We start from the raw sequence: 26,190 nt of genomic DNA on the forward strand, positions 1-26,190 counted from the left end.
TTTTTTATGAATTGTTCTGTTGTGACTGAGAAGTATTGATAACTTGATTTGGTTTCATTTGTAACGGATACTGTACCTCTCAAAAATGTATTTGATTGCAATTACATGGTGGTTCTCCTTTTAGCATAACATTTGACTAGTACTACCTATTAGTGTTAATAATCGTGTTAATGAAGTATTCAATCAACCCATCTCATGATGCGTTGTCATGTTGTGCGCTTGTAGATCGGCAATCTTCACTATTCATATATTATTTTAAATAAAGCAACAGCGACAATATACTGTAACGCTAAGTGGTTTATAAGAAAATGTCTCTTCGTTATGATGTTGGGCTGGCAGTTCATATCGGTGAACGTAAACATGTTTCTGCTCGATGGGACAAAGAGCCAAGACACTTGCCAATGTCATTAAGAGATTTTGTAGAGGCTTTTAATGGTGGATGTAAGTTCATTTTCTGGTTCATTACTATCGATGCTTCAATAAAACGAAGCTCATTTGGATGCAAAGGCCCCGAGTGGAAGTCGATCTCCAATTCATTATCGGGAGGTTTTATAGCAACATCTTCAGGTGCTGCGTCCTCGTAACATCACACATCTCTTATGTGAGAGAGCTGCTATGTATGTTGCTGCTGCAGGTTAGGATGGCTAAATGCAGAGGAAATGTCATACTGTGTGCAAATGTAAAGTGGAGTGGGGATTACATTTATGTCAGAATATAGGCTATAGTAACAGTCTTTATGTTTAGTCTTTATTTTGCCTATCTAGGTTTTATTCTGTATCTTCTTCCTATAGCATCCCTATTCTTAGGCGAGCATTCAGCAAAAATAGCAACGCAATTCATTTTGAGCTTGTAGATTGGCAAAGAGATTTAGGCCTTACCGCTAAACTTTGTAGACATTTTTTTTTACCAGAAAATCGCCGGTGTACATCAACACGTTATGAGCTTGTGGAGCTATTTTAAAAATGTGTTCAAAATTGTAAAATATCCCAAACAGGCTTAGGTAAAATATCCCATAAAGGTTTAGGCATAAGGCAGCGTGCAAGAAAGGGCCCTCCGTTTAGAGGGGAAAGAGGAGCGGGCCTTGTAGCCTCAGACCCCTGTTGGACTCCTCAACCAAGTATAGGGTTTAGTGGTTAAAGTGCGTGTGTGTGTGTGTGTGTGTACATATGCATGCATGCATGCATGCATGTGTGTTACATAATCTGCCATGCTGATGCTGAGAGACTTTCCGTGTCCCAACTCTTGGTGTGATGTTTCACCTTTTGACTCTGTGCGTTGTCTCTGCCGAGGTGAGGCCGCCACGGTGTGTGAAGTTTCCTCTGGGGGACAATCTGTTCCGTGCCCACAGTGACCCTACACAGTGTTCAGTGTAGTGGTGGCATTATGGTGCTGAGAGCCCTGAGGCCATCTCCTGAACCACTTCAAAGAGCTTTCCCATCATCATCATGCTCCGCTTCAAGGGACGCTGAGAGCAGTGTGTAGTGTGTGTTGCAGGATGCAGGGAGAGCTGGGTGAGAGAAGTATGACTTACACAGTTTTTAACCCTGCTAATTAGAAGGTTCAGTGAGTTTTATTGTCACTCTATGCAGGTACAGAACAAAATGTGTTACCCAGGTCCTGGTTATGGCCAGGGGGCAGTCGTCGGGATTTAAAATGAAGCAACACGGAACTGAAAGTTCCTATGATTGGCCGCTAGTTGCGCTGTTCTGGTACCAGAAGCAACATGTTCTCCATAGGATTCCATTCTATTCACCCGAACTTTTACATTGATTTTCTTACCTTAATAAACATTGTCATAAGTACTTTATGGTTCCTGTCGCTAGTTTAAAGCCTCGTTTCAATCACCATGATATGCGTTTTGTGAAAATATGGTCCAATTTATGTTATATTTGATGTTAAAGCAGGGTATGCTGTAGGAGGGGCTTGATTCCTTTCTTCTTTGTGTGCTTTATTTGGCAAGCTCAACACCACATTCTCCCAAGTATCCCTGCGGTTGCATGTGACCGTTGGCAGCCAATAGCATTCGAGATGGTACCTTTTCTACCAATGAACGTTGATTTCTACAATGTTGGCGGCACCCGTACAAGGGACAAAAAAAGCGTCATTTTCGCAGCATAGAAACCAATGGCTTAACACCATCCATATTCTTTTACTGTCTATGGTCATGGCAGAATAAATTACACCTAAGCATTACATACAACTTTAAAGGTGATACACCATGCATTTAAAAAGTATTTATGTCATATTGTTTGTCCCAAAAAACGTTTTTCAAAAGGTTTGAGGCTAAATTACCACTCCTGAATAGAGAGCCTCTCTCATTTTGAATGGCTCTCAGAGCATTTTCAGAGCCCCCCCCCCCCCCCCCCCCCCCGTGGGATGCTTTTAACCTCAGCCTTCCCAAAACCAGAGAAAGACACAACGGTCAGAAATGGGACTTTGTGAGGATAGAAGGTGCTAGTGGGACCCCAACAAAAGGTTTTAAAATAGGAAAAGTGAAATTTCATGGTGTATCACCTTTAATGACCGATTTCTTTTTACCACATTCAGCCTGGTGTCCCTACCTTGGGCATGTCATTATAAATGTTCACAATCTCTGAGTGGGTGAGTGAGTCACTAGCATATCTCCAGAACCACCTGTAGAAAATCAGTCAGACCAGTGATCTACAAAGAATAAAGTTTAGGCTGGCATTTAAATCAGTGAGAGGGTTAGTGATGCCTATCAACATGTTCTTTACTACTGTAATATTATTTCTCCTTTTGATTTATTATTTGGCGGTATGGCTGTGAATGTGTAAAACATTTTACAGAGATGAAATAACCTTGAAAAAATCCTTCAGCATGTTAATGGCAAAGCCTTATGTACCACTAGGATCAAGTAAGTAATGTTAATAGCATTTGAAACAAAACAATGTTGGTATTTTCAGCATACTGTACTTCCACGTGGGGGGCAGACTTTATCTTAAAGCCTCACTATTTAACTTTTTAGTGGTGCTAACCGCTCCTGCATCTGGCTCTGTCTGTCTGTCTCTCAATGCAGATAATAATATTTATAAATGCCTATCTTAGCTCCTCTTCAGTATGATGAAGCCACAGTGGAATGTGCTTTTTGTTTGTTTTTAATGCACCTACAGTAGGCACAGCCCCCATGAGTCTAGCCGTCTAGAAGAGGCTCTGTCTGTGTGTCCCGGAGATAACGTCACAAACCATTCGGCACCAAATGCCTTGTGCGCACTGTAGGTCACATACCTACCTCCACTATTGTTCCAATGTGTTTCATACTTTTGGAAGTGTTTAACTTTAATTTCATAACAGAAGTCAATTGGGCTCTGATTGGGCTAAAACATTGCAGAATGTTGCAGTCATATATCAGAGATTATGTTGAAGACGTCTGACATCGTACAGCAGATGACCAATGTCACATGCTGATCACGTGAATCCACATTAAAACCACGTCCGTTTTATTGTGGATCCCAAGATCCACGTGCATCCGTTTAGTCTCCCCAGGGAAGGGTTGCTGGTCATGCACATATTATTTTCGTCAATACCCTAACCTAAGAATGCCAACTCCTGCATTCTTAGGTTGGATTATTGACGCTCCCCTTTTTCAATGGGGGCATATATTTAACAATCTGAAAATACTATAGGGCCAACTGGATCTTAAGTCATACTGTACCTTTTGGACCACAATAAAGTCTTGTACCGTACTGTTTTATTTAACCACAGTGTAAATATCAATAGTATTTTATAGTGCAGCTGAATGTAAGCCAATCATCTGTGCTGTGAACTAAAACAAAAACAAGTCTGCCTTTTTTCCCTCCACATGCACTGCATTGCTGTTACATTTACAGTCCAATGAATTGGCTTTGTTCAAATGGCAGTGGAGCCAAACGTAACCATGTGTGAAATTGTCTCTACAAAAACAAATAATAATAGGCTTTCTTCCATGACTAGAGAAAGGGACAAGCTAATAAGGAAGTAGCCGTTGAGAATCCTTTGCGATTCTACTGCAAAACAGCCCTATCTGCCCAGGAGGTTAATTTTAAAAACACTCTGAAACCTACAGTAACTGTATGAATTTCATGCGACATGGCAGAGCTATAAATAACACTGTGCCATGACTGCACCCCATGTCTGTGTGTGTACTACATACATAAACCGAAAAAGTACTCTTAGGCTAGTCAATCTAAGATTTGACCCAAAAGAAATTGCAATAGTAATGGTTCAAGGTTTTTTATGATCGTTAGGGTCATCCAAATAACATATTAAAAGTTGTGAATTATATATTTAGTGGATCAAGGTAAATTCAGGGGGTTCAAGTTTGGGTCCATTCACTTACTATACAGGAAAAAAAGACCCCCCAAAAGATCTTCTTTAAGTAGCATGTGAGGGGTATAACTAGGGGTTTTTCATGGTCCTGAATCCATTGCAAGCATTCGTTTTGCACAAAAAACATTCGTCGGGTTAAAAACGGACACCACAAAACGGAGCTGACCCCAGAAAAGTGATGACTCATCACTAAACCATAGTTCTATGGGTCCGTTTTTAGTCCAAGGAATGTTTTTTTGTGCAAAACAAATGCTTGCAATGGATTCAGAATAAAAAAAAATCCTAGTTAGACCCCACACATGCTACTTTTAAAGAAGATTTTTTGGGGGTCTTTTTTTCCTGTATAGTAAGTGAATGGACCCAAACTTGAACCCCCTGAATTTACCTTGATCCACTAAATATATAATTCACAACTTTTAATATGTTATTTGGATGACCCTAACGATCATAAAAAACCTTGAACCATTACTATTGCAATTTCTTTTGGGTCAGGCCCTTTTTTAGCTTAGATTGACTGGCCTACTGTGTCAATGTATCCATCTCTAACTCTGGGGAGTGTTCAAATGGACCCGTAAGGGTTCCATTTGTACACTCTCCGGAGCAGTAGGCGATTAGGCTCCTAGCTCAAGGACACCTCAGATATAGCTGTTGAAAAGAAAAAGGGTGTCAACGTTTCTCATTTTCTCTCCCAGACAGTGTGGGGATTGAATGTGTAAAAAAAAAGTTCCTGTTTTTTACAACCCTGCCTCTTCAACCTTTAGGGCAAAAGAGTGATAATCACAGCTCTCTCCACATCTCCCACTTGGGAGAGCAGTGTAGCAGTAGAGTGGCTTAGTGTAGTGAAAGTTCAGGTTATAGAATGTGCTGACCTGTTAAACAGAACATTTTCATTTTTCTTCGGTAAAGCACAAGTTGGCAAACTATTGCCACAGATATATTTCTGGATGTGTACATGTGGCCTTATCTGACATTAATACAAGATGTATTTATTCCCCCCTATTTGTCTTTATGGTCTATTGCTTTGTTTTATTTACATTTAAGCCCAATTTATTCTTTATTGTTCGATGGAGTCGCATGCAGAAAATAGCAGATCTACAAGCTCCGAAGGTATCGCAGTTTACTTTACTTACTTACTGTAGGCCCATCGCTCCAAATGGAGCATAGGCCATCGACGACTCTTCTCCATCCAAGCATCGCAGCTTGTATATGACAAATCTGTGTGTGTGTGTGTGCGTTCACGTGCGCACGTATTTGTGGTTGAGCTTGTTTACACAGACCTATCAACCTTTGTCTTGTCCCAGACAATGTGTTGTTGATTCTCCAGGGAGGTTTTCCTGTGTTATTTTACTTCATTAGATTGCTTATTTGGTTCTGATGCATTGGTGCGATCGGAATCCCTTCTTGTTGTCATCATTATTATCATTGTTGTGTTATCATTGTGTCTTACAGGCGTTTGTATGGTACCTGTCTAAATTCCAACCAGCTCAACGGCCTTGAGGTAGCTGCAGTGGTTCTAAACCTTTTCAGGCTTTGACCACCCCAAAATAATTATATTTGAACTGAGGACTCCGCACCATGGCAATCACTTGGCATTGTAAGAGTTGGGGCATGCAATTTTGTTCGGCTTGATCGACTCGGTTCACCATTGTGAAAATAGGCGATCTACAAACTCACAATGCCTTGCAAGCGAGGCGTTGTAGGATTGTATAGATTGACTATTCTCACAAATGTTGGCTTCTTAAGTTCTTTCTTATTTGACGATTTGGCCAATATTTGGCAATTTTTTATATAGCCTAGTTTATTACTTTTGATGCAGTAATGGTCTTACTTTTTGGTATTAAAAAGGTCATAAAAGTCCTTAAATTGTCACTTCACACTGTCATCTGGGGACCCACCCTACAGTGGCCAGTGTGGTGGTGGCATCGTGGTGCTGAGAGCCCTGAGGCCTTCTCCTGAACCACTTCAAAGAGCTTTCCCATCATCATCATCATGCTCCGCTGCAAGGGACACTGAGAGCAAAGTGTAGTACACAGGATGCAGGGAGAGCTGGGTGAGAGAAGTATGGCTTACACAGTTTTTAACTCTGCTAATTAGAAGGTTCAATGAGTTTTATTGTCACACTATGCAGGTACAGAACGAAATGTGTTGCCCAGATTCCTGGTTATGGCAGGATAATAAATTACACCTAAACTCTACATAAAACTTTAATGACCGATTTCTTTTTACCACATTCAACCTGGTGTCCCTACCTTGGGGGTCCCGACCTGACCCACAGGTTGAGAACCACAAGTTAGAGAGTCAGCTCTGAGATTGGGAAGTCGCGGTTCAGTCCCCGCCCAGCCTGGTCAGACCAAAGACTATAAAATCGGGACCCAATACCTTTCTGCTTGGCACTCATAATCAAGGGTTGGATTGGGGATACTGTAAGTCCCTGTAACATACTACTCGTCATGTCCAGGGGGTGCCGTGCACTGTACAGTAGGCCTTCTGTTCATAGTGTTCCAGTTCCAATTTTGTTTGCAAATGTCTTTGTGTCATCACTTCCAATGTCACTTGTTGATCTGTATCCTGTATGTGTTCTCTCTCCTGATTGGATAAAATTGGTTTCCCGACCTGAACATTTATTTCATGTTTATGCCAACAAGGCAAAGAGACAGAGAGTGGAGGCATGAGAGGAGACTCACTGTTAGAACTAACATAGTGTTAATACACAGCTTTCCTTTCTTTCTGTTGCAAAATTTACATTCTCCTGTAGGTGGCATCAGTGCTCTTTCTATTTTACCTCTGGTTTAAGACCAGGACTGGTGGAGACAGTAACAGTAGGCCTACATACATTTACTTGAGTATTGAACTTAAGTAAAGTTGTACTTTGTGTCTGTTTTGTTGTTATTGTTGTGACTTTTACTGTTGCAATACTGTAGGCTTACTTTTTACTCCACTATAGGAGACTAGGAAGATAAAATGTGCATTTGAATCTCAAATGTCACATTGGGAAGCCTTGTTTCACACACACAAACACAAAAAAAGAAAACCCCTATAACAAACAAAGTCACTAGGCGGGTTTCTGAAGTGTAGAAGAAAAGTGTACCATATTAGAATGAGCATTAGTGAGCACCAATTATATATGAAGATAATACAATAGTATGATACTGTAGTAGCCTACCATTTTGGGGTGTTTTTTTTCTTCTTTAGTTTGTTTCTACTCCACTACATCTCAGAGGCAAGAAGAGAGTGTTCACATTAATAATCTGAAGGACTGGGTGGAGGCCGTCACCCTCCTCTCTGCAACAGCAACAGGCCCATGCCCGGGGACAGAGGCTCTTGAAGGGGACCATGGGCAGTGTCCAAGTGCACAGCCATTCAACACTGACTCAGTTAAAAGCTCCACTCATAATGGTGCCATAGAACTCAGCAAAAATGTTCTCAAAGATTTTAATATCAAGCCAATGGACCCCCAGATTAAGTATTGGCCGCGGAGATCTGAAATAGCAGATCAAAAATACAAAACTGTTGATTCATCCAACCCCATCAAAAATAGCAGATCTAGACTACATGTGGTCTAAGTTTGCTAGGGACCACGCCTCGAACCCTGGACCTCACATTGAGAACAGGTGCCATAAAGTGACACCTGAGTTTTCAAGTTTGGGTTTAGAAGGAATATTTCAGACCATGCTGATCTAGGTTTCGGCTATATTTGACTGACGTGACGATGTTAAATCATTCAAGGTTGGTATTTGACCTGGAACGTGAAGATTAGCCTATACCAATGCTGCCAATTTCATTAATCCCCCATTCTCTCCAAAAAATCCCCAAATGAGTTTCATAGACCAGATAATATATTATATATAGTGAAAATGCTTGAACTAGACATTTAACTTTTCTGCAGACGTACTTCAAGGACAGGCATGTATAGGAGCAGGAGTCGATGCATGAACAAAGTGAATCCCTCACACTTACAATACTATACAGCCAGAGTATTTACTGAGAATACAACAATTCAGTTGCATCAGATCAGATACCTGATGGTTAGTGCGACAAAGATTCTCAATAAATGTTCTGGCTGTAAGTGAACACCGTGTGTAGAATTCCCTTTTTTCATGCATTGGCTTTTATAAGTAAACTTTGGAGAAGGGACTTTTGAGTGGATTAGCCCCTGTTCTCTCTTAGACCAGCTCAGTGGCCTTGTGGTTAGAGTGTCCGCCTTGAGACGGAGGTCGGGGTTCAATCTCCGGCTGGGTCATACCAAAGACTCAAAAAATGGGACCCAATCCCTCCCTGCTTGGCACTCAGCATCAAGGGATTTGGGGTTAAGTCTCTGTGAAATACTAGCGTCATGTCCAGGTAGTCTACTGTACTTGTACTTTGTGTCCAGGGAGTGTACATTTACATCAACCGCCTCACATCTCAATGAAACAGGAGATGGGCTCCTGCCCTCAGGGCTTGTAAGGCTTACTTACTTACTGTATTTTCTCTCTTGGGTGATAGTTGGATAGAGAGCTGACCCAGTAACAACACCACACATCCTTAACCTCCACCCAAACCACCACGCACCCCTCCTCCACTTCCTCCTCTGTCCATATGACAGGAAGGGGAGTCTCTGTGGTGGCGATACCTTAAATAAACCCTACTATCCTTGGGGCGAACATTCAGCAAAATAATCGGCTTAGAATTGACAGAGATGTGGCTTCAAATGTAGGCCTATCGGTCGGATAGGCCCTATCCGTGTGTCCGAACTGTGCGCTCAATGATTCCATTTAGACCACAACCACTCATGGCATTATGATCCATCTCACTCAGTTCTCAACCGATTTTCAAAAGGAAAAAATCCACAGTTTACTTGGGATCTTTCTTTTCTGACTCCAGCCGTGGCTGTACTGTGTACAAAACGAAACATCGGTGACTGATGGCCACATGCACACATGGATAGAAGTCCCCGAAGTCGAAGGTTCATAATAGCATTGCGCCCCTTAACACATGGGAGGCCAAGATTTCTAACATTTCTAGCTGTTGCTGCTGCCGTCGTTCACTTACGCTTTAATTTTGAAGAGCCTCGGAAGCTTTGTGCGTGTGCACGTGAGTGTCCACTGACGATTGAGGAAGATAATCCATTTGTTTACAAACGCTCGCGAAACTAAAATCCATCGCGGTAAAGTGTTGCCGTGAAAACAGGCAGATCTCTGCTTCCCTGGCGTTCTTTGCACCTTATTCATAGATAAAGCCCTTTTTATGTTTCAGCATAGAATAGAAATCACTGCAGCCTAGACGCGCCATTTTGTCTCTCTGCGAGCTACGTTATGACGTATGGACTAGGGTCTTTCACTGACGACACAGGATGCATGCAGCTCCATGTAACCAGGTTAACCCTTTGTCTCGTTCCTGAACGAGACAACTCCTTTTGGCAGAGTGACCTCTAGTGGCCGTATCTCGTTACTGAACGAGTTTGGCGTACAAATTGTTAATTAACATATGAACACTCCCCCATGCATTAAATATGCTGCCGATGCTAAAACCATAAGTGTTCGTGTTCAGTGCTTCTTTCATAATACCAATTGTGCATATGATGGTGCTGTTATCACTTTGTTAACAAATAAGAACTCGGTCAAAATAGGGCCCTGAGTGCACTCATGAATGACACACACACACACTTATGATATTTACAACTCATGCACGAGCGCTGTGTGTGTGGTGTGTGTCACAGAAAGACGGAACGTCATTATGACACATGAGTGTTGTGTGTCCCAGTTGTCTCAAATGTCCTCTATTTTCATCTCCTTTTCTTTATGGTGCCATTGTGTCAGCATGTAAACAACTCTGAAAATGACTAGACTGATATTGTTTTGTCCAGAGAGAGAGAGAGAATGAATGAACGGGGCAGACAACCTTCTGTCAACCTGGAGGAAAAATGTACTTGATCATACGATGGTCTGAGCTTTTATTTTCAGCGCCTGACACCGTCTTAGGATAGAGTTTCCCAAACAGAGTAGGCCTAAATATCCCTTTAGATTCAGAGTGTAAATCTTTGAAGACCATTTATAATTTTCTTCTGTTTGCACAGAAGTAAAATAATAAAAACAAAAACATCGACCCACGCAGACGCACACACGCACACGCACAGCACACACACTTGTGTCTGTGCAGCAGTGTATACAGCATAAACCTTGAAAGTCTTATATTACTTTATGGCGTACATACTGTATACAGGCATAATGTTTTGAAGTTTTATATTACTTTATGCTGTCCAATGTCAGTAAACATGCCATTCTACAGTATCTCAAACTATATGACCTCAACTCTCTCTCCTATTTCAAAGACTCTATATTACTTCATACCATGCATTTATTGGTCTACAGCATGAAGTTCTAGAGTTTTATATCACCTTATGCCGTACATCATAATAAAGTTCCATTCAGTTTCATGTTACCAGTAAGATGCCTAAGGGCCATCTGTCTTGGCCATATATGGATTATGTTAGAGTGGTTCCCCTAACAGGGCGTCATCTGGGAATACCCTTATGGACTTTTATTTTATTTTATCCTTTATTAATAGATATCGGACCAGTACCCATATATGGAGATCCCTGATACCCATATATGGAGATCAATATATATGGAGATATGGGCATATTGGTTAGACTGACATAATTATATATTGGCATTCACTGATGTCCGAATGAATCAGCCATAGCCATATATGGAGATCCGGGTGATGTTAGTGTTGGTCAGCTCCATATATGGAGGTCCATGGTCGCAAAAGAATGTCCTTGTATTGACACCAAGTTGAGATGAGAGTGAAACTGGCCATAGGTGATCAGACTGGTTGTCACCCCATATAGGCCTATGAAGCCCATCACACAACTTTAAACAATAATCAATTATATAAACCCAACACACTCTAATTGCAAACACTGGCACCCAAAAACCTTAAGGAATTGAAATCACGGCGTTCCAGTTGGAACTTTGAATATTAATGAAGTATCCTGGGAGCTCAGAGTGCGAAAAAAAATAACTTCTGGGAACTCGGATTACCAACATGGAGGCTTCTTACCCCATGTGCTCACTGCTCAGCTTGTGGCAGCTACAGAAGATGAGACTAAATGAAGACTTCTCATAAAGGATTGTGGGTTGTTGTGACAGATAAAGAACATAAGAAGAGAAACCGTTTCATGTCTGTCTGACACTTTGAGGCTGCAGACAAAAAACATATTTCATTCTTGTTTGGATGCTTCTTCGTTAGCATCAATAACTAAAATAATAATGTGATGTTGCCACGGTGACAACAGAAATGAGGACAGGGCTTTCTTTTGTCCTGAAAAAAAAAGAGAAAGGGACACAATTATAACAATGATGAATAATATATTGAACCAGACAAAGGAGAGAGTGAAAAAAATGTACATTCAACTTAAACTTATTCCCTTTTGAGGTCAGCACTTAAAATGTGGCAAACATATTTTCTGCAAATTATTCATGAGATCACAGAGCTTTGCAGAATGGTGTATGAACTCATTTAGAAGGCTTTGCACAAAAAAATGCAACAGTGACAACAGAGAAATCTGTGCGGGGAGGAATCAATTGGCATATCAACTAAATTGAGGAGAAAAAAGGGTACAAAAATTAAAAGATTTGCCCCGAGCAGTGGCATTGATGCCCAGACAGCCTAGCCTGGCGTTGCTCATACTAATTCCTCACTGTGGCAGAGGGTGATAATGAGTCGGCCACGCCAGGCTACAGGCAGGCCACGCTGTCCCAGTGCCTTGTGTTATGGGAGAAATATATTGTCCAGATAGAATAAAGATGAATGTAGATGTCCAGCTTTATTATAAAAGCAGATTAACAAGTCCATATCGTCGTTGTCGGGTGGAAACCTTGTATGTCCAAAACCTTTCGTTTTGGATTTTTCGTTTTAAAAATGATTTAAACTAGTGAAAACAGCCGATCTACAAGCCGTTGTGTACTTGTAGATCTGCTGTTTTCACTACTTTTGTGTGACGGCCTTGTACGATGAAGCAGGGCTTTACTTTGCGAAAGAACATACAAATTTGAAACTTGGAGATAGGAGGTTTTCACCCGACAACGACGATATACAGCATGTCCCAGAAGAAATCTCAAGCCTTGTCTGCCCTCACGGCCCCACGGCCTGGGTACAGTTCTTCACCTCTCCCTACAGAAGTCCCTCTCCTATCACTTTCTTAGTGTCTTTATACCCTTCTCTCAAGCTAAACCCAGCGGGTCCCATGGCCAACAAATAATAGGTGTGGCATGGCCTTTTACATACAGTATTCATTCAATGCGGGTACCGTCATAAATGTTGGCTATTCGGTGCTGCAGAGATTTTGTGACACCTAGGACCGAACCGAAATAAATTCACCTCTAAAAGTGTAGTAGGCCTATGCATCGGCCTTAAAGGAGTAGTTCACCCCCAAAATGACTTTTTATCTATTGATTACTCACGCCATGGAGACTAGAGTTCAATCATATTTTTAGTTTTTTGTCGCATTCCTAAGACAAAAATGTGATAACAATAAATTTACCCCCATTCGTTCCGGATGGGGACCCGTTTAGAAACGGGTCCCCATCCGTAATCAATGGGGGTAAATGTACTCGAATAAAAATGTTGTCTTAGGAATGTGACAAAAACTAAAAATATTATTGAACTCTACTCTCCATGGCATGAGTAATCAATAGAAAAAAAGTCATTTTGGGGGGTGAACTACTCCTTTAACTCATGCAGAGAGTGTACAAATGGAACAACATTTATTAAAGAAAACAAGTAATCTGATACAGATGTAGATCTCATTAACAGCATGGCCTTTAGGGGGTGCTAGCGAGGCATTTAGACTCGACTCGCCCCAAACTACTTATCCTTGACCTCAAACTGAATTTCACTCATAAACAAGAGGCTATTTGAATGCACCCAAATCTTATTTTAATTAATGGGCTGGGGTTCAAACAAACTTGGAACAGAATCTGCTACTACCTGGTACTTTAGCAGTACATAAACATGTCAGATAAACTGTTTTTGATTAGGGGTGCAACTATTGATTATTTTCTTAGTGATTAGTATATCTTTTTTTCTTCTTCTTTTCTTTTCTTTTTTCATTAGCAATTCCTTTTTATAATCAATTAAATCGATTAGTTTGATTAACCACTGCACCACTATTTTAGATCATGACTACTGTCATTACCAGTAGTAGACAGTAACATCAACAAAATGATCTGACGGGAAATGATAATAGGATTACATCACAGCAACAGCCCCTGTCTTCTCCCTTTGTGTTCCTGAGCCCATTTAATACAGTATGAATAACTTGGCTCAAGGCTTAGAGCAATGTCTGTTGCTCGTTAGCGTTCACTCACTATAAAGGCGGTGGTATTGCATATCACTTTGTTCATTAGGCCTGCTGCAGTGCATGCTTTCCAAACTGCTATGGGGTGTTGTGGTTCAAGCAGTTTCTCAAACTTTCGAATTTCAAGGTCTCCTTAACTCTGACAGTATACAAATGGAACCAAATGAACCTGTTAGGGTTCATATGGTTCCATTTGTACACTGTCAGAGTTACAGACCCCTAAAGGAACCCACTGAGTCCCTGTAATTTGCTATTTTCACATTTTATGAGTCAAACTAAATGTAATGGCACAACAACTACAAGTGCTTGTCAGGGTCGGATGTCCCCAGTTCAAGAGATTTCTTATTATTTTTGTAATGTTGTGTCCCAGGGTTACAACTAAATTATCTTTTGGGTCTCAGGTGAAAAGGTGGTTATCAAAGTGGGGTCCACTTCATTACATACAACAAAACATTCTGGGGTTCATACAAAAGCCAGAGTGGATGTTAAAGAAGAAGATGATGCACTCGGGTGGCACAGTACAGTGGTAAAATCCCACCACCATGGAGTCTGGGGGTTTGAATCCGGCCTTGTCGAGTGTCTATGCGAAAACGATTTGGGGCGGCACCTGTCAGCAGGGAGTGTTTGGCGGGTGGCGTAGGAGGCTCTACGATCCAACTCGGATCTGCAGGCAAAATTATCCATCTCTTAGCGCTTTCTTGTTTGTGTGATGCATTTGGCTCAGATGGTGTGAATTTAGGCCCAAAACAGGTGCTGCCTCTTGAGCTAATTAAAAGCAAACAGCAGGCGTCAGAGGTGTGATGGCTCTATTGCTGCCATATCTGTCTGCACTGCATAGCAGTCTGCATAGCAGTGCATAGCAGTCTGTTCTCAACATGTCTACAGGCTTATACAGCAACACTCCACCATAGACAGACACACACACACACACACACACACACACACACACACACACACACACACACACACACACACACACACACACACACACACACACACCAATCAATGCACCCATCAGTGAGATCATCCCCAGACTGAGATCTTAATTGTCCTGCTGAAATGCAATTGAAGCATTTGAGCCATATATAAAAACTAGTAAGACGCCTCAGGGCGACATCGCCCTGGTCGCGCCAATTCTTGGCCATCTGGCCAGTGATGTATATCTGACCAGTTACCCATATATGGAGACCCCTGGTACCCATATGTAGATCCATGTACTGTATACGGTACATCCCTTTTATGCCCATACATGGAGATCCTTGTCTGAACCAGCCACACAGATATGGGCTGTCTTCCTCCATATATGGGCATTCCCATTATTGATGACATCAGGGATCTCCATATATGGCCATAAAAGGGATTCTGTTAGTAGTTCCCATGACATCACAACAAGGTTCAAGGTTCAACTTTATTGTCAACAATACCAATTTACAAGTAAAAGGGCAAGTGAAATTCATTGTGCGCAAGCAAAGCAGCAGCTACAGTCTTAAGAATACCACATTAAAATCAGTGTTAAGTTGCTAAAAGAACTAAGCTACTTAATATGTCTATATGTTAAGATCTAAAACTACCTAAAGTGCAAAAACTCAAGTGCAAACTGCAAAATTGTGCAAAGTGCAAAATTGTGCAAATGCCAATACATAAGCCAACAGACATATGGCCATATAGTCCGGGCCGTGTAGTTCAGTGTTTGTTCATGAGTCTGATGGCGGTCAGGTAGAAGGTACTCCAGAGTCTTTGAGTGCGGCTGGCGAGGCTGAGGTAGCGCTTGCCTGGCCGCGGCCTCGTTGCTGGCTTGAACAGGCCGTGGCCGGGATGGTGGACGTCCCAGACAATTCGCTCAGCCTTGAATCCCTTAAATGCCCATACATGGAGATCCCTATCTTAACCAGCCACACAGATATGGGCCATGTCATGTCTTGGCCATCTGGCCAGTGATGTATATCGATGACATCAGGGATCTTTATATATGGGCATAAAAGGGATTCTGGGGAATACCCATATATGGACTTTTACATAGGTGATGTCACCTGTGATGTCACAGTGATGTGTCAGGGGAAGCACAGTGTCAGGCGTGACCTACAGACAGATACAGATACGCAGACAAGATCTGCCGGTTTTCATAGTAAACTTGCGACCTATGGTCGCAATAAAAAAACATGATCTATACAAAATATTTATATTATCTAAATAATTTGTACAAAAATGCTTCTTGATTATTTGATGAATTATTTATAGAAGAAATGCTAAGAAAATAAAGGATAGTTGCACTGGCAGTCCCATAGCAATAAGCTGTCTTTTTCTCAGCCCCGTCTCAAGCCAATGCTAATGATGATTTGCTCTCACATCATGCAGTGCATCCGGGTCTGGGTATGAACTGCGCTCCTCCCTGGTTCACAGATGGCTGCTCATTGAAGAGCATCCCGCGGCTGCATGGCATGGCTGCCCCTCACTGTGGCTTACAGACCAACACACCACCCACCACCCACCCGCTGGCCGTCACCCACATGCCACACAAAGCAGCAACACAGGCCTGCGATTGTTCCCTAGTCACAGCCCCGATTCACACAGTGACGCAGGCAAACCTCCCCGTGTCCCTGCTGTAAACTCAGCAAAACTCCTCTCTTTTCCCTCAATGAAACAGGTTTCCCGCACACACTCACGCACACACACACGCACCATTCACGCACACAGACTTGGTTTAACTGTGACTGACGTTTCCAGGGTTGACCCTGTGGTCACTGAGAGAGGAGGCACGTCTGAGCAGGAGAGATCAGTCGTTTGAGAGACGGGAAAGCAGTGGTAGAAAGATGGGAAATTGGAGTGTGGTTTCCGTTTTTTTTACATTTTCCCATTCAAGTCGGAGGGGTTACTCTATAACATACATGGGCAACTGGTGGCCCGGGGGCCACATGCGGCCCCCACCTTTACTTAATGCGGCCCGCAGGTTAATGCCGGTATACTGATATTATAATTGATTTTAGCTGTTACAATTCCAAACATGACCTGTTTTAATTCCATCAGTCTATATTAGTAGCTTTATGACTAGTATAGTGGTACTAAAATGTATTGTTTTATGTCCAATGTATTTGTATTTATGTTCATAAAGTTAACATGAGTATATAATGAATGAAATCAAAATGTTACATTTCAGGATTCCAATTAAAAAATAAAACAATATTCAGGATTCCAATTCAAAAGATGCAAAAATAGTCGATCTACAAGCTTGTAGATCTGCTATTTTTGCTTCTTTTGTATGAGATACTAGAATGACAAAGTTGGACTTGGCAATATGCAATGTGGCCCTCTGGAGTGAAGGTGGAAATATAGTGGCCCTCGCCGTCATCAAAGTTGCCCACCCCTGATCTATAAGGTTTTTGGGGTTACTCTATAAAGGCGAGAATCCTGCTTCCTCATTGGCTAAAAGTTACTCTATAAAGTTACGTATTTGCAATTTCCCATTCAGGTCAATGAGGCTAGTGCAGCTTCCTCATTGGCTAAAAGTTTAATACTCTATTAAAAAAAAGAATACAAAATAAACTGTGTGTTACAAATCAGCTCTGCTTTGCAACAAGGGAGAGGAGACCACACACATCAAATGTAACTTCAAAAAGAAGTTAAATAGAATTAAGAATATTCAACAAAAAGTATTAACTAAGCCAGGTACAACTGTGCCATTTCAACACTTCACATGTCTGCCATTGGCAATATCCAGTGGATTGGCATAACATTGAGCTTGTAGATCAGCTAATTTTGCAGTTTTCGTGACCTTCTCTGACTTCGAAGTTTAAATCTACCAATGAAGGTGGATTCTGCTTTTCAATGGGAATGGAGTGGTTTCTTGCCATTTGTGGGTTTCTGCAAAAAATACGCTCCATTCTCCATAATAATTAGAAAGGCAAAAAATGAAAGAAACCTGTGGAAAAAATGCATTTGTTGGACATTTTCGGGAAAAGAGCAGTGAAGCCAGAGAGAGAGTTTGTTGTAAAAGGAAAAGGAGTTGCTATTGATTGTTTAAGACACAGTAACGGTATCCATCAGAACCCCAACTATTAAAATGAATACACATGACGGCAAAAAGAAATGTGAAATGACAAGTCTTAGCATAATCTTTCACTTAAAGCTATACTGTGTAAGATGCCCAACTAGTGGTCATTAGCCCTATAGCAAACCGCGGTCGCGTCCGCGTCTTTCGGCCGTTTTTCGTACCTTCAGACCCCCGCGTCTGCCTCCACCTCGCTGAGATCTATCTTTTGATGGGTCCCTTGTTCCTGTGCGTTCAGTAATTCCAGAGATACGGACTCCTTCACCCTGCCTGGTAGGCGAAATTACCTAGAGAAGGGATGGTACAAACGGGTGACAACAAATATGGCTGCCATAGCGACCCCACTTCAAGATGCGCTGTGATTGGCCGGCAGTTGTATAACCCTCGCTGTGATTGGCCGGTAGTGTGATGACGCAATTTTGGCGCGAGATCCGGTCCACGGCAAGGATCGCAGTTTACATATATAGAGAAGGCTTTACAGGCTGAAATTCACGGAGTGGGTGTTCTAAAACTTTAGCGATTTAACAGTTAGGACAATTTTAAGATTTGTTTTATAAAAAAAAGTTACATGGTACAACTTTAAACAACCCTGCTCTCTTTCCGTCCTCCCCCTCTCTCTCTCTCTCTCTCTCTCTCTCTCTCTCTCTCTCTCACTCACTCTCTCTCTCTCTCACTCTCAATCTCTCTCTCTTCCTGTCTTTCTGAATCAGGACAAATGCTTCCTCAGATTGACACAAAGCAGAGTTTGTTATGGCCTGTGGTCAGTGTTATTATGGTAGCCTTTATAAGGAATCACACCACTGTCCCTTCCAGAGAGAGGGGGGTTATGGCCCCTCCACCAGGGACATGTAGAGAATGTTATGAGGCAGGGGCTGAACTTTCTAAAAGGGCCTTTTGGTGGAACTATTGAAAATAGCAGACCTCCAAGCTGCGACGCGTTGTGAGCTTGGAGGTCGGCTATTTTCGGCACGTGATATCACACTTAAGCATAATCAAGTGAATACTGGAAATGTGGCGTAACGGCATTGATTTCTATAGAGAGGGAAATTCTTCAAGAGTTTGGACATTAAGGCAATTCTCTTGAATGCTGCCTTCAGGTATGGCATGGAATTTACTTTTGCATTTCTTTCACCATAGTAAAAACTGCATTCATGGCCTGGAGAGGGCACTTTTTTAGAGACAGATAAAAGGGCGGGGGCTCAAGGCCCCTTTGCTGTCTATGTCTGCACGTGCCTGCCCCTCCACATCTCAACGCCTCAAGCAGAGAGGGGAAGGGTGTGGGTGTGTGTGTGTGTGTGTGTGTGTGTGTGTGTGTGTATTAACAACAGTCTGAATAGCACCAGAATGTTGGTGTGTTTTGATTCCAGAGTAATAGTCAGTTTGGTCACTATAGGAAACCAGAATACTATTCTTGGTCCGAGAAGTTTTCTGTCACATAAAGTAAACCTGTTTTCATTCAACTTTTCATTGAGTTCAATGGACCTTTTCTGATTGGACAATATCATTTCCAGACAGGATTGGTCATGCTTCTCTTGACATCACAATATCTAACATAAATGGTAAGACGGAGATCATTTTCCCTGGCGGACTCCTCGTGACACCTTTATAGTTATTAGTGCCCCAGCGTCCCTATGTGTTCTATCCTTTAGACCAAGGGTTTTCAACAGGGGGTCCGGGATGCGAGTTTCTAAATTCTAGGAGAGCTAAGGCATTTCACCAGTTTAGAATTCACCAGCGTCAGTTTGACTGAGGTTAAGGTTAGGGTTAGGGTTGGGGTTAGGGTTAAGGTTAGGTTTAGGGTTAGAGTTGGGGTTAGGGTTAGGAATGGTTAAGGATAGGTTCAGGTTTTGGTGCACCTCTGCCGCGGTCCAAGTGACTACAATGGAGCGCTCACTATCTCCGGTTCAGCCAATCACAAGCTTAAAAAATGAGTCCGGGGCGTGGTTTTGCCTTAGCTTTCCTAGAATTTAGAAACTCGCGTCCGGGACCCCTAGGGGGCCCTCAGAGTTAAAACAGGGGGTCCTCCAAATCTTTGTGTGATAGAAACATTTTTTCCTCCTTTTATATATTAACCACTTGAACCCCAGCGTTCATATTCAGAGAACTTTAGCCTAAAATAGAAGATCTACAAGCTCACAACGCCTCACGCTGTGAGGCGTTGTGAGCTTGTAGATCATCTATTTTCTTTAAGTATCGACGGTTCAAGTGGTTAAATATCTGAAAACACAAATTGACATGATTCCAAAATACAGCTGATGATTGTGCTGTCAAAAGAAGAAACTATGAATCTATGAACAGGTTGGGTTCTATACCAGTGTTTGTAACCTCCCCCCATTCCTGTTTTGACTAGAAGTCAACTGAACAAGATGTACCCGACCTACACACATGCACATGAAATCAAATTTCATATCCATTTCATCTCAGCCCCAAGCTGTTCCAGTGCTTGTCACTATAATGCCAAATGTATGGTCCGCCGCGCGCCGAAAATAGCTTTGCTAAATGTTGCATATCTATACTATAATTTTGCGAATGTCTGAGTGTCTGAGTGTCACAGCGTTTCTCCTCAGTGGCTGGAGCAATTGATCTGAAATCGCATCACCATAAGCATATGAACACACCTGACATAACTGTGAAGCCCGTTTGTCACTTTCACAAATCGTATGCTGTATATTAGCATTTTTATGGTGTATCTACTATCTATTCTGCATCTAGCATGAGGCACATCTATTCTGCATCTAGCTTGAGGCAAAATGTTTAACCAGCTCTGTGTGTGTGTGTGTGTGTGTGTGTGTGTGTGTGTGTGCAGGCAGGCGGGTGTGTGTGCAGGCGGGTGGGTGGGCGGGTGGGCTGGGGGAACAGTATCTCTGTAGCCATTAAACGAAACGGGTTTCTTACATTGATGCTCCTACATCATGCAAGCACCAGTTAAAGTTACTTTCCATCCCTCATATACTGTGTGCACAGTGCACATCCCATAACCCACACACTGCACATCATTTTGGAGCTCATATCTTTGAACGGGTAAGGGCTAGTTAAGCAAACAAATCATTTTTAATGAATGATCATTGCTACTTAACTCAAACTCAGTTTCAGGTTAGACAGGAACTGCAGTGCAGCAGTTCTTCTTGCGTCAGCACCGCCTGAGCTCAACTTTATTGGATGATGTCAGAGGAGGCTCATACCTGTCATATTTAATGATCTATTCCCATCATGCAGATATCATTTAGAGATTTCACATAGTTTTAATACATTTTTAATTACATTGAAATCTTCCTCACGTGCTGGTACCACAGAGTTTATTATATTTATATATATAATAGAGAACGGATAGCCCTGCCCCAGCTATTCATTTCAATGCAAGTTGCTCAGTGGCGTTTTGAAGCACCCAGAAGAAGCAGAAATCCAGGTGCATTGTGGGGGAATTGGATCATCTGGATGATCCAATTTTTCTTACGTCGACGAACATCTTACGTCACGATCGACCGCCACAAATGTCAAATGACGTCTGTTGAACCCTATTGTAGACCCCAGCGGCGCGCTCGTTTGCTGGTGCATGTATTTTTCACCCTGCCTGCAGTTCCAGCTTTGGCCAGCATGGTCGATTGCTTCAATATGTACAAGCCGGTCTGGGGGCTTGGCTGGTAGCCTTAAACAGCCTGACTCATTGCCTTACATGATTTCCACAGACTTTAACCATCTAGTTCTAACATGTGACTTTAGTATTCATAATTCCAACTTGACTGCACTCTGTCAAGGTGGCAACTTGCACCTTGTGCACTCGTGGCCATGTATGGCTTACTTGTGTGCCAGCAGAGTGCGCAACTACTGCGATCGGTGCTGGGTATGTGACGACACTTGTTGGTTGGTGATGGCGTCTCGGTGACCTCACAGGGTTGTTTATATCAGGTCGCACTTGTTGGTGGTGACGTCACCGAGAACGCTGCTCCCTCATTGGCTAAAGGCCCTGCTTTTGTACTGTCGGCCTGAAACAGACAGCACTTAACTTGCACGCTCTGCTGGCGCAAGTAATAACAATGCAGGAGAACTTTTTGTCATTTTTGGACACTTGTGTGAGTGTGGATTAGAGACGAAACCATAGCCTGCATGGAAAAAAATGCTGGTGACAAACCTGTCCCATATTGGCATACTGGGCCTTGATTGGTGCACCAACTACGGAGAAAGGGAAATCCAATCACAAGTTTTTTTTGTTTTCTTTTTGCACTGCATGGCAGATTCGTCTGGTTTCCAGGCTAAGGGAACCATGCCTCTGCTTTTGATATCCACCTCTGCTCATTCATATTTATGGATGGTGAGATAAGTTTGAGACTGTTATCGGAATATTATATAGAATATTATAGAATAATATCAGTACAATATAGGATTGGATTTCCAGGCTGCATCTGAAGATCTAGTAGTAAAAATAGCTGAACTATATATATATATATATATATATATATATATATATATATATATATATATATATATATATATATACTCCTTTTATTATTTATTTAAAAATGCAATTATATATGCCTTTAAATGCAATTCTATGCCTCATGTAAAGCACTTGAAATTGCCTTTGCGTATGAAATGTACTACACAAATCAACTTCCCTTGCGCCTGCACAAATAACTAGACAATCGCAATAAGCAACCGAGTGCACAAGCAGGAGGCAACGCTTAAGGAATCAACTGTGGGAATATTTGATGGTCTTCCATATGAGAGCTTATTATTCCCCTCTGTGACTGAATCACTGGTTCCAGTGAAACAAAAGCCTTGTGCAGGCATCCTCAGAGCGGTGTGAAACCCAGGAACCGGGAACATTATGTGAAGCAGCACTCCAATAGCAAACAGTTCTCAGAAAGAGGAGGGGGTTGCAGATGGTTTGTAGTATTCCCACACACTCGCTCACAAAAAACACTTTTGTATTACTGTTTTTGTGAGAACGTCAACAGTATAGGACCAGGATGGCAATTTTATAGATCAGGGGTCTTCAACGTTTTCAGGCCAATGACCCCTTAGTTGAGAGAGAGATGAAGCAGGGACCCCCTCAACCTGTTCATAGATTCCATATAGCATCCTTTGACAGCACAGCCGTCAGTGTATTTTGGATTCATGTCAATTTGTGTTTTCAGATATTTAACCACTTGAACTGTCAATACTTAAAACAAACTTGAATTTTCACTCTGTACTTAGTCTGCTCTTTTTCCCCTCTACACCAAACCTCTTTGCCGAAAATAGCCGATCTACAAGCTCACAATGCCTCACAGCGCGAGGCGTTGTGAGCTTGTAGATCTGCTATTTTTGGCTACAGTTGTCAGTATATGGACGCTAGGGTTCAAGTTGTTAATATAAAAAGGATTGTAAGATTTGGAGGACCCCCTGTAGTAACTGAGGACCCCTTAGGGGTCCCGGACCCCCTGTTGAAGACCCCTGTTATAGATATTTAAAAATAAATACGGTAGCCCAGTACTCTCTAAACCTGGGGCCCGAAAACGCGTTGTGAGATAGAGATCTGCTATTCTCAGTGAACACCGGTGTGCAACTGAAAGTAGCTACAGTACATCAGGCATAACCCTACATCTCTAAATGCCCAATACAAAACTCTAAGCCCAAACTTCTCTATGAGGACCAGGAAGCCGTTCCTCACAACATCCATCCCTCAAATTATGATCTGTGTACTTTTGGGGACTTGGCCCTCACAAGAATGGTAATACTACTAAAGGTAAACACACTCAGTTCTTTGTACAGTGTTACATATACATAACTTTCTCTCTCTCACACACACACACACACACACACACACACACACACACACACAGATGTGCACACAAATGCATACTATTGTAGGCACACACTTTACTGTCGTAAAGCACGCATGCACGCAGGCACACACACATCTCATCTACTGCCATTTTGAATATGCCTTCTTTGGGATCTCCCCGCCAGAAGTCTCCATAGAATTCCATGTAATTTATAGATCATGCACGCCCATGCACAGATCATGCACCATGTTTGTGCAGTTTGTTCACAGCTTTCAAACAAAAAAATCCGATTGGAAATCCGTTCAGGCATTCTTGAGATAATAGCCATTATGTTTTACATGTTATGTAAGCAAAGATGGCTGCCCTGTATGAAAGATGGGGTTGTATGGGGGTGGAACATGCAAAATCGCGATTGAAATCATGTTCACTAGATTTAATGGGGTCCAAAAATATTTTTTCAAAAAAAAAAAAAAAAACATTCTTTTTTTTTTTTTTTTTTTTTTTCAAACTCGTCAAACTCGTCATAAGCAGAGTGGACACATAACTATAACTCGTCAAACTAGTCATAAGCAGTGGATGAGTTAAGGCAGTTCCCTGCACTCAGCGCTCCCTCCATCCATGCAGTAACTATGATTTCACTTTGTTTCTGTTGAACTGTCAGGAAGGAGGAATCCTCCATTAGCTTTGGCTGGGGGGTGTAGACAACCCATCTGCTCCGCTATTTATGATCTCATGCTTCCAAGGCTCTTTGGGGACGGACGGCAAATCCTGCACAGCTGAAAGTAACTAGAGACAAAACAAAACATTGCAACACATAGCAATTTAGAGATAAAACGACGAAAAAAATGGAGACATAAAAACATCTCAAAACTATCAATTCCATTAACGAGCTTCCCAACAATGTAATTTTGTACAAAGAAAAACATTTTAGTTTAACTGTCCAGATAGACCTTTCATAGGCTAAATAGGTAGTCACGTCATTGTCTGTGGTAGCCCATTACCGACCATAAATCACATTACGCACAATACAGTCAGTGTGTCTTACTGTCTTCTCACATCCTGGGTGCTTGTTTTTTTACAATAGATGCCTGCCTGAGATGATCAGAAGAGCTCTCTGTTGATTCAATATTTCCCAAAGGTCTGCTGCAAATGCCGTCCGAGCTTCCTTTTATCCTAATCTTTTCACATTGCATCTTCGTTCTCAGATAAGGGCCTCAGTCCTCTAAAGAATAGCAGTGTTACAGTATGTCATGTTCTATTCACATGCAGCTGCTGACTCTGAAATTGTCTCTGTCGTGTGCAGAGTTGGGTGTAACGCGTTACAAAGTAACGCGTTACTGTAATAATACTACTTTTTTCGGTAACGAGTAGTGTAACGGTACTACTCCTCCGAAATAATAATAACACTACAAATACTGCCTGGTCTCGCTACTCGCTACTTTCGTGCCTGCAGTTTCTGCTTCTGCCTTCAGCAGGAACCGATTGTAAACATCATCACTTGTCTTTTAAAACATTGGAACTGCCATTTATCTAAAATAACTAACCAAAGAAGAGGTAATCAAACACATTTGATAACACATTTGATTGTCAGCGCAGCAGCAGGTCACGGTGACACTGTGGCAATCAAGCGCAGCCAGCAGCCACCCGACATTTGATAACCATCGCATATAGATTAATACAAGGGACTAAAAACAGCAAACCCCCCAAATACGGATATTTATAATATCAAGCAAAGAAATGAGTTACCTTTTGCCCATGAGAGAAAGGGAGAGAGAGAGAGAAAAGAGAAAAAAAGAGTGGCACGGCAGCGCATCACGAGGTGCGCAAAGCCGACGTTTGAATCACAGCCTAGATTAATATCCTACACGTGACAAGATACATTAAAACCCCCAAATAGTGAGTATTAAATATCCAGCGAGCCACAAGAATGAATTAGCCTACTGGAAATGTACGGTAGGCTGAGAGAGAGAGGGAAAAAGAGCACCTCACCTTTGCTCTGAGACTCTGACATGAGCTGATGATGACGGACAATTAATAATTCCTTATGCAAAACCATCGCTGCATGTTGCTTTTTTAAGCAAATGGGAAGTTTTCCGCTGCTAGAATTAGTTTGACATTGTTTTAGTGCTTCTGCTGCACACGGAGTCATCTCATTGTAGTTCCATCACTTTCGCCTGCTACAGTAGGGTAGAGTGGGGGAATAGGCCCCCCCTGGGGTAATAAGCCCCCCAGCTGTATTTGACTACAGAACTACCTACTTACTAATACAAATTATAATAATTACTATATGACCTGCTGCGCTCTGTGGGGGGAGAATCTCCGCCAGGTCATGTCCACCCCTGGACTGGAAAATTCATAGGAGCCAAATGGAATGAAATCTGCTTAAACTGACTGACATATGGATACAGAACTATAGGCTATAATGTCAGGTGGAAACCATGTATGTCCATAAATAAATGAATAAACTCATATGTGAGCTAAATAAGGCCACAGGGGCTCAGAAATAATTTAATTATTATAATTTTGATTAATTATTATAACTTCGTATTATTAATATTATTATTATTATTAGACTCATTCAAATGACCACCAGTGAGCCCTGCTCACTTCATTGAACAACATAACTGTATTGTATTAGATATTATAATAATATATAATAAATATTTATATATGTTGGCAATGCATCTCAGGCTTTTTTATGGAGTAACGCA

At 41.8% G+C, this 26,190-nt stretch overlaps 1 protein-coding gene across 1 annotated transcript in view; it reads left to right on the forward strand.

Moving 5' to 3' along the window:
- The window catches only part of pot1 (protection of telomeres 1 homolog), a gene marked incomplete at its 3' end in the record, with an annotated part of 102,927 nt that extends 86,652 nt beyond the window's left edge, over positions 1-16,275 (forward strand). Inside the window, exon 21 of the mRNA XM_080737074.1 lies at positions 16,025-16,275. Coding sequence (XP_080593200.1) covers positions 16,025-16,275 — 251 coding nt within the window. The remainder of the gene's footprint in view (positions 1-16,024) is intronic.
- Between the last annotated feature and the right edge of the window lie 9,915 nt (positions 16,276-26,190).

The sequence above is a fragment of the Nannobrachium achirus genome, assembly GCF_963921795.1.
Source record: "Nannobrachium achirus genome assembly, chromosome: 11".
NCBI lineage: Eukaryota > Metazoa > Chordata > Actinopteri > Myctophiformes > Myctophidae > Nannobrachium > Nannobrachium achirus.